Consider the following 13,382-nt stretch of genomic DNA (forward strand, 5'->3'; position numbering starts at 1 on the left):
ATTATATATTACCAACTTTTGGGTTTGGATGTTTTCATTCAGCATAATGCACTTAAGTTACATTCTCAGAGTTGCACATATCAATATTTTTTTTCTTTTTCAGTGATGAATAGTATTCTGTACCATACTTCTTTAATTCATTTAGAGAGCAGCATGGTTTAGGTTATAAATTTTGCAGTAGAGTTGGATTTTTAAAACTCTCTTTATATTACTTTAGAATTAGAATATTTTTCAGTTTTAGAGGTCTGAAACTAACTGAATAAAACAAGGACCTTAAATTTCTTTTCAGTCTTTAGGAACAGGCTTACTATTGAAAACTTGCCATAATTAGAATTTTTAAACAAATTGAGTTTGAAAGTTATATGCAGAAGTCCATACAAGATTAGTAGGAAATTTTAATGTAAATAGATATTTATTCCTAACAGTGTCCGTGTTAAGTAAGAGTCAAACATTTTTAGAGACTACTGCCTGTTCATTCACTATATACCTTGAAGCTTGATTTTGAAAATTAAGTGAAAATTTGGTATTATATATAAAGTTGTAAAATTTTTTAATGGAGGTATTTTGATAATTGAGTTTGTTTAAGGTAGATTATAACTAGAGATGATGATGTAATATTCCTTAGTTGATGAAAATTGTCATCTCAGAGGATTCATGATTAAGAATTCTGATTTCAGTTTTTACCATAGCCTTATTTGTTAATATTTGTTAGTCTGTAAACTTTTAAGTGTGTTCAGTGTTGATGGTAATTTTCTTTACTATGATTGTTGAAGTATATGCTTTTGGTTTCTTGGGACCATGAACCATAAGAATGGTATGTCAGGGTCTGTTGTAGGTTGATGAGATAGAATTTAGGGAACTCTGGTGAGAAAAATAGGAAAACACTAATAGGGGAAGAAAGACTTTTATTATTTAAGTATAAATTGCAGCATCCTGATAGGGTATTGTCAAGCAGGTTTTATTTTGGCTAAGAAACCATCTTGTATACAACTCTATTTTTTATATTTGTGATACACCCATGAAATCTCACCTCAGTCAGGATAATGAACATATACATCACATCAAAGAGTTTCCTTGGGGCCTTTATAACTCTTCCCTTCCAGTCCCTACACTCCATGCCCATGCAACCACCAGTCTGTTTTCCAACACTGTACATTAGTCTTTATTTCCTATAATTTTATGTAGTTTTTGTCTGTCTTCTTTCACTCATAATTATTTTGAGCTTGATTCATGTCGTAATTTGAGTCAGTGGTTATTCTTTTTCATTGTTGAGTCTCATACCATTGTGTGGCTATATCACAAATGGTTTAACCTTTCATCCATTTGTAGATATTTAGGTAATTTATATTTTTAAGCTGTTACAAATAAAACTAAGAATGTTTGTATATAAGGGTTTTTTAAAAAAAATTTCCCCCAGTTAAGTAATCTTTTATTCTCTTTCTTTGGGGGGCATGAGGGAGGTATTGGGGATTGAACTGAGGGGCCCTTGATGAGAGTCACCCTATTTTATTTTTTATTTAGCTACAGGGTCTCAGTTGCTTAGCACTTCTCTTTTGCTGAGGCTGACTTTGAACTTGGGATCCTCCTATCTCAGCCTCCAAAGGTGCTGAGATTTCAGGCGTGCAACACCTGCCCGGCTCTCTTTTTTAAAAATTTGTTGTTTTTAGATATAAATGACAGTAGAGTAGTGTATATAGGTATTTTTTAGGGACATGTGTTTTCATTTCTTTTGGATAATGTAGAATGGAGTGGCTGGGTTATTTATATGGCTAGGGTATGCTTGACTTCAGAAAAAACAAACTGTTTTCCAAAACAATTTATAGTCCCTCCACAAGTGTATGTGAGTTCCATTTCATACATATTCCTCATTAATACTTGATATAGTCATTTTTATTTAACCATTCTGGTAACTACATAATTGCATAACATTGTGGTTTTAATTTGCATTTCCTTAGTGACTAATGTTCAGCATTTTATGTATTTTTTTCACCTGTTTATCTCAAATTTTTTGCCCATTATTTTGAGGTTTTGCTTTGTTTAATTTTGAGAGTTCTTTAAGTAGCCTATATATAAGTCATTTAGACATGGTGTGCAAATATTTATTTTCTCTGAGTCTGTGGATTTTTTTATTGACTTCACAGTATTTTTTGAAGAACTAAAGTTTTTAATTTTGATGAACTTCAATTTTCAGTTTATTCCTTTATGAATTGTTCTTTTTATTTCTAGAAGTTTTATAGTTTTAGATCTGTGATCTATTTTGAGTTAACTTTTGTGCATGATATGAACTATGGACCAGAGAGATTTTTTTTTTTTTCTTTTGAAGTGCTAGAAGTGAAATATCCATTGTGTATCTGCTTGTTATAGTACATTTGATGAAAAATTTTTTTCTTTCCTGAATTGCTTTTGAACCCTTGTTGAAAATCAGTTGTCTATATATATGTATGGGGTACTCTCCTGGTGTCTCTATTCTGTTCTCTTCTACTTATCTGTCATGGTACCAATAGCACATTGTGTTCGTTACTTCAGTTTTAAAGTAACTCTTGAAATTAAGTTATATTAGTCTTCTAACTTTTCTTTTTTACAGTTACTTAGGCTATTCTAGGAACTTTGCATTTCCACGTGTGTGTGTGTCTCTATGTGCTCATGTGTCCTTGCACACACTTTACTGCTGACCTCTACCTCATCCCCCCCACTTATAAATTTTAGAATTATTTTTGTCACTTCTGACAAAGAAACCCACTTGACTTTTAAATGGAATTATGTTGTATCTGTGTTTAACCTGGGTAGAATTGATACCTTTGCAGTATTCAGTCTTCTGACTCATGTAAATATTTCAGTTTTTCAATATTATTGTAAATGGATTTAAAAAGTAATGATCATGTATTCTGTAGCCTTGCTAAACTCATTAATTCTAGTAACCTTTTTGTACTAGGATCTATAATAGATGATCATATGATCTACAAACAGTAGAGTTCTGCTTCTTTCCCAATCTAAATGCCTTCTACTTGAGGAAAAAAGGTTTATTCTGGCTTACAGTTTTAGATATTTCAGCCCATGGTTGCTTGGTTTTGTTTCTTTTGACCTGTGGTAACACAGTACATCATGGCAGGTGAACATGTGGCAAAAGAAGCTGCTAATTACCTCATGGTGGTCAGAAAATGACAGAGAGATGGGAAAAACCAGAATCCTGATAACTCTTTCAAAGGTGCTCCACTAGTGACCTAACTTCCTTGCACTGGGCCCCACCTCCTAAAGGTTCCACTAGCTCCAAGTAGTGCCACAGGCTGAGTACCAAGCTTTTACCACATGGTCCTATGGTGACCTTTAAGATCCAAGCACATTTTATTTTATACTTTTTCTTGTCATTTTGCACTGTCTAGAATTATCAATACACTGTCAAAGAGAAGTTGTAAAAGGGGACATCCTCATCTTGTTTTGTTTCATGTTTCTGTCTTAGGTAGAGAACATTTGGTCTGAGACCTCTAACTATGATGTTTTCCATGGATATTCTTTATCTAGTTGATGAAGTTTCATTGTATATTGCTAAGGGTTTTTGTTTGATTGTTGTTTTGCTTTTAAATCAGGAATAGGTTTTGGATTTTGATAATGCGTTTCCAGTAAAATTTACATACATGTTCATTAATTTGTTAATATGGTGAGTTGTATCAATTGATTTTTGAAAATTCAACCAATTTTGCATTAAGATAAACTTCACTTATTATGATATTCTTTTTATATATTATTGAATTTGATTTAATAAAATTTGGTTTTGAATATTTAAATCTGTGTTCTAAGGTTTGTGGTTTTCTTCTAATGTTTTTATCTGGTTTTGGTGTCTGTCATAGGATGAGTTAGGAAGTATGATCTTTTCAATTTTTTAAAAAGGTTGTGTAGGGTTGGAATTATTTTTTAAGGATTGGTAAATAGTATTCAACAGTGAAGCTATCTGGAACTGAAATTTTTCTTTAAAGGAATGTTTTTAGTTACAAATCAACTTTTAAAATACATACAGTGATATTAAACTTATCTATGTCTTAAGTGAGCTTTGGTAGGTTTGAATTTATCCCTTTCTTCCAAGTTGTTGAATTTATTGGCATAAAGTTGCTTATAATATTATTATATTAGCATCTGTTCTGTAGACTTTGTATCTTCTCATTATTTTCCCCAAGAGGTCTAGCTAGAGGATAATCAATTTTATTGGTTTTTTTTAAAGTGCCAGCTTTTGTTTACATTGGTTTTTCTCTACTATTTTTCTGCTTTCTAATTATATTGATTTCCACCCTGATCTTTATTACTGTTTTCTACTTTCTTTGGGTTCACTTTGTTCATTATCTACCTTTCTTTTTCTTTTCTCTTCTTTCTTTTTCTTTTTTCTTTTCTTTTTTTTTTTTTTTTTTTTTTGAGAGGGCATCTAAGTTGCTGAGACTGGCCTCAAACTTGGGATCCTCCTGCCTCAGCCTTCTGAGTTGCTGGGATTACGGCATGTACCACCATGCCTGGTTTCTTTGTCTGTTTTCTTAAGGTAGAAACTAAGGTAATTTTTCTTAGACCTTTTTCTTTACTAATATAAGAATTTAATGCTATAGTTTGTCCTCTAAATAATGCTATAATGTCATGCCACACAAGGTTTGATTTTTTTTTTCCAGTTTCTTTCTGTTACTGTTTAGATATGAGGTATCCCTCAAAAGCTTGTGTGAGACAATGCAAGAGAGTTTAGAGGTGAAATGATTGTGTTATGAGAGTCAACCTAATAAGTACTCTAATCCACTTAAGTGGATTAACTGGGTGATGACTGTAGGCAGGTAGGGTGTGACTAGAGGAGGTAGGTCATTAGGGGCATGCCTTGTACGTGTACCTCCTGGTGAGCAGAGGTTAGTCTCTTTTTGCTTTCTGATTGTCATATCCTGAACTGCTTTCCTCTGCCTCACCATTTCATCATGATGTAGTTTGTTCATTTGGACCCAGAATTATGAACTTAACTGTCTGTGGACTGAGACCTCTGAAACCACATGCCAAATAAACTTTTCCTCCTCTAATTGTTCTTGCCATGTTTTGGTCACAACATCAAAAAAAAAAGAGCTGACTAAAACACTTTTACTTCAAAATTCTCTAATTTCCCCTCTGATTTCTTCTTTGCCCCATGAACTATTTAGTTAAAGGGGTTACTTAATTTCTGAATCTTTAGAAACTTCCCAGATATGTTACCAAATTTTAATTTAATTCTTTTGTAATCAGAGAATACTCTGTATGATTAAATTCTTTTTATTGAGACATGTTTTATCGCCTAGAATATTGTCTTTCTTGGTAAATGTGCATGTGAAATGAATGAGTTTTATGTTGGGTGAAGTTTTATATAATTGTCAGTTAGGTCAAGTGAGTTGATAGTGTTACTCATAGTAATTTTCTGTCTATTTGCTCAATTAAATATTATGAGAGGACTGGGCCATATCTCAGTGGTAGAATGCATTCTTATATCAGGTACTAGACCATAGTTTCAATCCCCAGCACCAATATCTATCTACCTACCTGTCAATCAAGAGGGGCATTCAAAAAATTAAAAAAAAATTAAAAAGGGAGGTGTTAAAATTTCTAACTCAAATTGTGGAGTTATCTATTTGTCATAATTTTATCACTTTTTGCTTCATATATTTTCAAGTTCTTTTATGATGCAGAAAAACATTTGAATTGGTATATCTTCTTAATGAATTAACCTTTTTATTCTTATGAAATACCTTGATACCGGTCTTTGCTTTGAGCTCTGCTTTGCTCTCTTTGGATTAGTGTTGGGATAATGTACCTTTCATATTGAACCTTTTGGTACCTTTATATTTAAAGTGTGTTTCCCATAGGCAGTATATAGTTGGGTCTAGCTATTTTATCCATTCAGAGCATCTCTTATCTTTTATGGCTTAGACTATTTATATTTAAATGGTTTACTTTGTGTGTGATATAATCATTGACATGGTTAAGTCTGTTATCTTGATATTTATTTGCTGTTTTTCCCTGTTTATTCCTCTCTTCCTTTCCCTTCCTTTGTTCTCTTTTGGATTAACTGAATTTTTAAAAAATGATTTTATTTTACCTCCATCGTTGAATATTAACTATATTTCTTTGTTTTGTTTTATTACTGGTTGCTTTAGTATATAGAATACATCTTTAATTAGTCTGCCTTCAAATGATGTTGTACTATTTCCAATAGTGTTTTCCATTTCTTCCTTCCCAGACTTTGTGCTGTTGTAATTATATATATATATATACTGTAAACCTCATATTATATTGTTACAATTATTGTTTAGATTAATCTTCTAAGGAGATTTAAACAGTAAGTAAAATATTTTATTTCCTCGTAGTTATTTCCAGTGTTCTCCATTCCTATATAGATACATATTATTGGATCTACACATATTTTTCTTCTAAGAATTTCCTTTTAACTGTTCTTATAGTTCAAGTCTGCTTATGACTAATTTGTCTTTTTTATCTGAAAAGCCTGTATTTCCCCTTTATTTTTGAAACGAATTTTGCTCAGTGTAACAAACTGGGTTGACAGAATATTGGTCATTTGTTTTTGTCTTCAAAGTATGCATGGAATTTGTTGGGCATATTGCTTCTGTGGTTTTAAAAGTTTCATTGCATTTAGAACAAGTTCAAACATTATTTCTTATCCTTTTTCTTTTCCTACTTCTCTGCTTTTATGGACTCCCTTTAAATATCTGTATTAGGCCACTTGAAGTTGACCCACAGCACAATGGTGATCTGTTTATTTACTTTTCTGTTTTGTCTGTTTTATTTTGGATGTTTCCTATTACCTTTCTTTTATGATGTGTATCTCCCATTAATTCCATTCAGTGTGTTTTTCATCTCGAAGATTGTCATTTTTATCACTAGAAGTTTGATTTGTGTCTTTTTTAAAAGTCTTTGATTTCTCTCATAATTTTTTGGAAAAATATGGTTATATTGATGCTTTCATTGCCTTTATTTCTAATTCTAACATATGTGTCAGTTCTGGTTTGATTTCTCTTGATTATCTTCCCTAATTATGAGTTATGTGTTCTACCTTCTTTGCATGCCTTCTAATTTTTGTTTGAATGCCATACATTGTGAATTTTACCTTCTTTGGGTGTTTGATATTTCTGGATTTTTATAAATACTCTTGAGCTTTGGTTTAGGATTTATTTATTTGGAAGCAGTTGTATTCTTTTAGTCTTGCTGTAACTGGAGCAGTGCTCAGTCTAGGCTTAATTATTTCTCATTTTAGAATTAAAACTTTACTGATTCTTTCCCTGCTTCCTTACAAATTATGAGGTTCTTAAGTCTGACTTGTGGGGACAAGTCCTGGACCTTGGTGAGTGCTGGGCATTGTTTCCTCTAACTCTTTGTTTTTTCCTGGCCTCTGGTCCTTTTCTCACATGTATGTTTTGAAGTATTCAGCTCAGTACTCAAGGAGGACTCTGTAGATCTCCAAAGTTTTCACTCTGTTCTGCTCTCTCCTCTCTAGTATTCTTTTTTGAGAACTCGAGCCATCTATTATCCCAACAGTTCAACTTTCATATCTTTAACTCAGAGTTTCTCCGGTTTTGCTTAGCTTTCTTCTCTGTTTACTCTGGAAACTCTCAAGATACGAAGTGTGTATAATTGCTGGTCTTATTTCATTTGCTTTCTTTCTGGGGATTACTGCCCTATATTGCCTGATGTACTGTGTCTTGCAAATCATTGTTTAATATGTTCTCTCTTTTGGAATTGTTTCAGACAGAAGAGTAAATGTTGACCTTGTTATTCTGTCTTGGCTAGAAGATGATGTTGGGGCTGAGCCACTCTTCATTTCCTTACCTGTCCTCGATTCATGTATCTCAAACTCTCTTAAATGCAGCCTGAAGTAGAGCTGTCTCCTTTTAACTTGCTCGTCCTCATTTTTCTTTTACACACATTGTTTTACCTTTAGAGTACTCTCCTGATCTAAAATTATTTAATTAGAGGAGGGCATAATTAGTCTTCCATGACATCTGGTTTTGAAGGACTAATTCAGAGTACGTTCTATTTGGAATGAAAACAAAAGATGGAAGTGTATTATGACAACTTTTCCATTCATTTAAAATCTAAGCAGTAGAAAGAAGTAAGTATTTCATCAGAATGCTCAGCAGCATCTAATCTTTTAACTACAAAAATGTCTGGTAGAAATGCTATTCATTTAATTAGTCTGGTTGGCCCTTACTCAGACTGAACATTTAGCCTACATTTGCCTTAGCTATAGTTGTCATTGTATCTTGTCCTTTACATTGTTAGCCTCACATTTAGGAAATATGCTTTTTTATAGTTGCAAATGATTAAAACTTAACAGGTAGAATAATTTGAAGAGTTATTTTTTTCAATATACAATCCTTGTTCTGTTGGTATTGATTCCTTTGTTTTTCCTGCTTTAGAAAGTGAGCCGGAAATTCCAGTGTTAAACACAGATGCAGCAGAATCTTTTGATTTGTTCCATTTAAAGAAAAAGATTTTTTTCCTAGTGTTTTTGTTTTCTCTGGAAAGAAAGGAGTGGAATTTTTAGATCAATGAGAGAGAACTCTCATAGAATTGCCTAGAAGTAACCTGCAAGGTAAATAAGTCAGCCCTATCTTCTGTCCTTGTAATTAGTGTTATAGCAGGATGATAATTGATATTCATAATACAAACCACTAAAATAATGAAAAGTGCTGTAGCTCACAAGTCAACAAGAGATGACCCTGAAACACTGAAGTATTTAAAAACCTGTTTTCTGAATCTCTAAGACTATATTTTAACTAGTGTGATTTGGGTGAGGGAGAAACAGTATAATAATATGGAGGGGGTGCTGGAACAAATCAAAGGCTTAGGTTATAGTGTTATTAGTATTTTCACTAAATACTGTGTGACTTAAGAAATCTTGCAGTCTTGAACTTTATTAGGCTCACCTTTCATAACTAAATAAATTAGTATTTAAGGGGTGATTATATCATGGCAGGTACATTGCTGGTCTACTTACTACACTTTTATCTTCACATTAGCATTAGAAAGTGAGTAAGATCTACATTTTATAAATGAGGAACCTGTTTTCAGAATATCAAGTAATAATGTCAAGCAACTATAGCATTAAAGGGCAATTTGATTCTAAGTATTACTCTAAAACCATGAAGTTACTTCAGTTTCTTAAATATACTTCAATATTTTAAAACTATGAACTGTCATGTATTCTAACATGACAAATTTCCAAATGACCCTGTGTCTGGTTCTCTCATTTTGATTACCATCAATTTTCCTACCTGCATTACATTTTGATTCTTAAAATTTTTATCTGTTATTGGGCACAGTGGTGCATGCCTGTAATTCCAGCAGCTCTAGAGACTGAGACAGGAGGAGCAAGAACAGAGCAAGTTCAAAGCCAGCCTCAGCAACAGCGAGGTGCTAAGCAACTCAGTGAGATCCTGTCTCTAAATAAAATACAAAATAGGGCTCGGGATGTGGCTCAGTGGTTGAGTCCCCTGAGTTCAATCCCCCCGTATGACCCCCCACCAAAGTAACATCAATTTATCAGGGACTGGGGTACTTAGTGACTAATCTACAGCAGTGACTTATTCCTTTGTACTCCTAAAGCATTTATTTATTGTCTTTCATCTAGCAGTTGTATGTTTGGGATATATATGGTAGATTTACATTTAGAAGTTGGGATACCTCTTGAATTGTTTAAATTTTTACATGTTTACATATTACCATTAAACTTTGATTGTAAGCACCAGAGGAAGTTTTTATTTCTATTGGCATTTAACATATGATTGTGCCTTCAGTACATATAACTTAATAAATGTGACTGTGTGAGTGAATTCTGCTAATTATTTTAGTTAACAGTCTCAGTTTTTCTCTTGGACAGATTTACTCTGTATAAAGAGATCTTAAAATTTTTAAAATTCTGTGATTTTTATATGATTAGTGTAGTTACAGTTTTCAGAGAAATGCTCTTCAAACATTTTTTTATCATAGTGTTTGAAAAGAGTTCTCAAAGTGAATACTTGAAATTAGTATGTAATGACTTATTTTATTTAACAGGTAGAGTCATTACTTTGCCCCATACCTCTGTTTTTTAAGAGCTCTAAAATATGGGCTCTTTTCATCTCTTTTTCTTCCACAAAGAAATCAAGAGAACATGAGAGTAATACTTTTATTATCTGGGTGATCTACCACTATTACTTTGACTTCTAACTCAAAAGTTAGTTGACCTTTCTAAGTAGTTTTCTCATCTATGAAAAACTGAGTTCAATTATGTGATCATTACAGTCACAATATTCTAGAGTTTATACAGCCTGCAGGTTTGAGGTTAAATTAGATTTCACAGTTGGAAAATAGCTTTTGATTTTTGCACTTAAAATATTAATGGCTGTTTGTTAATTATGTTCTCTTAAGCATTTTCTGTCTTATTTTTCTGCTTTTATGGTTAATTTTCTTTTCTAATTTATCAGTACTCCCTCACGTGTGGCTAAAGGAGGAGTCGACCACACCAAAATGAGTCTGCATGGTGCTAGTGGTGGACATGAGAGATCAAGAGATAGACGAAGGTCAAGTGACAGATCACGAGATTCATCTCATGAAAGAACTGAGTCTCAGCTCACTCCTTGTATTAGAAATGTTACTTCTCCAACACGGCAGCATCATGTTGGTATGTACAATCAGCAAACCTTCTTAGTAGTTCTTAAAAGCATGCATTTACCTTTTTAAAGTGGCAGTGACATTGAATTGTGCCTAATACTTAAGGGTAAAATTAGCTAGCTAATTTTATCATAGTGTTTGTTTCTATTTTAGCTGAGCTTGATTCTTGCTGTGAAAAAAGTTTATCAGATATAACAAAGGTGAATTCATTTTAAGAGTCTGGGACAGTCTTATAAAAACTATTTGAAAAGGCTTTGAAACTGAGATGTAGATTTTGCAAAAATTTCAAGTTAATTTTTATCTTACAAGAAACAGCAGTGGTTTATTATAAAATAGTGTGTAGTAAATTATTGACAGGAATATCTGGTTAATCATGCTTACAGATAAAGGGAAAGAATAATTGTGATGGAGTTATTTTTTCTGACTTTTGACAGTATTTCAAATTTAGTAATAAAAATAGAAGATGAAAGGGAAGTGTGAAGTGTTTTATATTCCTTGTAGCTAGCTCAGGTCTTTTTCCTCCTTCCCACTCATTACTGTAAATGAACATTATTATCCCAGGTGAAGGCATTGTGTGACTGTAAGGCACCATTCTGAAGCAGATGTGCTTAAGCAACATGAGCTTGATTTTCACTTTCTCCTAGAGAAGGGACAAATCAAATATTTTGACTATGGGTTAGAGGTATAGCTCAGTCGTAGAGTATGTGCTTAACATCATGAGGCCCTAAGTTCACTCTCTAGTACATGAGATGGAGAAACATATTTGGATAGAGCTCAGCCTGTGTGAAATCCTAGGTCTATCCCTAGCACACACACAGAAAATATTTTGACTAACTATATGAAGTAGTTTATGATAGTCTGTTTAAAATAAAAATAATTTATGTTGGAGTCTAATAATGCAGGGAAGTTACTAATATCTAAGTTGGTCCTTGGAGAGAAACTACTATTTATAAGCTAAAAATTAACAGTTATAAATAAGAATTGACAATTTGTTACATGCAGAGTTCAGTGTCTGAGAGCAGGATAGCAGACTATAATAAATTGTTTTATTACTTTAACATTTTGCTTTTGGGATGCTACCAGCATTGTGGAAACAGACATAAAAGGGAGGTGTCAGAGTATCTCTAGAGATATAGCAAACCTAATTATATAATCAGTAGTGCTGTACAGTGTGTTCTAAGTAGCCTGAGTCATAGAGGAATTTGGCAAAAGCTGATGAAACTGATGAGATGGAGGTACATTTTTAGGTCACCTTTAAAGTTTAGTGATGCAGCCTCTAAATAAATTCATAATAAAATCTTAGTTTTTATTTTCCTGTTGATAATATTGGAGCATCTAAAGAGAATTTCCTGAATTTTAGCACTATTTTCTGTCAATTAAAGATGATATTTATGGATTCTGTAAACTTTGTAGTATTGCTTTATTCAACAGAAATAGGAATAAGAAGAAAGCACTTATATCATCAGCTGCTAAAGCCACTTTTTTTGGTAGACATTGAAAGTCATTTGAAAAAATAAATGCTTCTTGCTGTCCTTAGTGAGTTTTTTATCATTCTTTTGTATTTCCTTTTGTGAGATAAATTGTTGGTTTTAGAGTGCCCTTGTTAACATAGTAAGATTTCAGAGTTTATACTTTATGTTCTCAGAATAGTGTTATCCCTTTTGGTAATTAGACCAGCTTAAGTTGGTATTAACATTTTACTAACTTTTAATGTGTGATTATTGACTTATAAGAATATTTGGATCCTTGACTTTGTATGTATTTTTAAGTGGAGTGATAATATGAAATTAGCCTTAATTTTGATATTTGTCTGGTCAACATTAGTTAGTAATACATGTCTTTTTAAAAGTTTACAAATGAAGATTTTTAGAAAACATTTTGATGGTTTTACTCCTGCGAAATAAATGAATGCTTATTGTATCCTTTGAAAATGTGATTTGAAATTTTAAAAATGCTGTGAGTTAAAAGAGCTTATCTAAATCAAACACTTCAAAAGATTTATACATATCTTGATTTTTTTTATAGACAATTGACCTAATTTTAATATCTTTATTTCAGAGCGAGAAAAAGATCATAGTTCTTCTCGTCCAAGCAGTCCTCGTCCTCAAAAAGGATCCCCAAATGGTTCCATTAGCAGTACTGGGAATAGCAGCAGAAACAGTAGCCAGTCAAGTTCAGATGGTAGCTGTAAGACATCTGGGGAGATGGTGTTTGTATACGAAAATGCAAAAGAAGGAGCTCGGAATGTAAGGACATCGGAACGAGTGACACTAATAGTGGATAACACTAGATTTGTTGTAGACCCATCCATTTTTACCGCACAGCCAAATACAATGTTGGGCAGGTTTGTATTATTGTTCTTTATATTACTAATTATAAAGTACTTTCATAGCCATTATTGTAGTTTTCCATTTAAATTTTACAATAATTCTCTGTTGGAGTATAACATTTCTGTTTTACAGATGGAAGAACTATAAATTTGAAAGTCAAATTACTTGTCCAAGTTAATGTAGCCAGAATGTGATAGAGTAAAGCTTGAAAATACGGTTTTATTTCTAAAGTTCTTTGCAGTACCAGTAGAAATAGTATATAACTAGTTATTTAAGTGAGGATACTGAAAGATTGTTGCAGATTAAGACTATGGAGTGAATCTAACTGTGATTTTAGCAGTGCTTTCTGCACTTGAGTTTCCAGATTCAACTACTAAGTAGAGGAGATATCAGCATTTT

The 13,382-nt window shown here is 32.6% G+C and overlaps 1 protein-coding gene across 6 annotated transcripts in view; it reads left to right on the top strand.

Moving 5' to 3' along the window:
• Positions 1 to 13,382, top strand: part of BTBD10 (BTB domain containing 10) — a 62,732-nt gene that overhangs the window by 28,784 nt on the left and 20,566 nt on the right. For all 6 annotated transcript variants that reach the window (XM_079102715.1, XM_079102718.1, XM_079102719.1 and 3 more), the window contains 2 exons: positions 10,467 to 10,663; positions 12,712 to 12,997. In XM_079102715.1, coding sequence (XP_078958841.1) covers positions 10,467 to 10,663; positions 12,712 to 12,997 — 483 coding nt within the window. The remainder of the gene's footprint in view (positions 1 to 10,466; positions 10,664 to 12,711; positions 12,998 to 13,382) is intronic.

This window comes from Sciurus vulgaris (assembly GCF_902686455.1).
Source record: "Sciurus vulgaris genome assembly, chromosome: 11".
NCBI classification, from domain to species: Eukaryota; Metazoa; Chordata; class Mammalia; order Rodentia; family Sciuridae; genus Sciurus; species Sciurus vulgaris.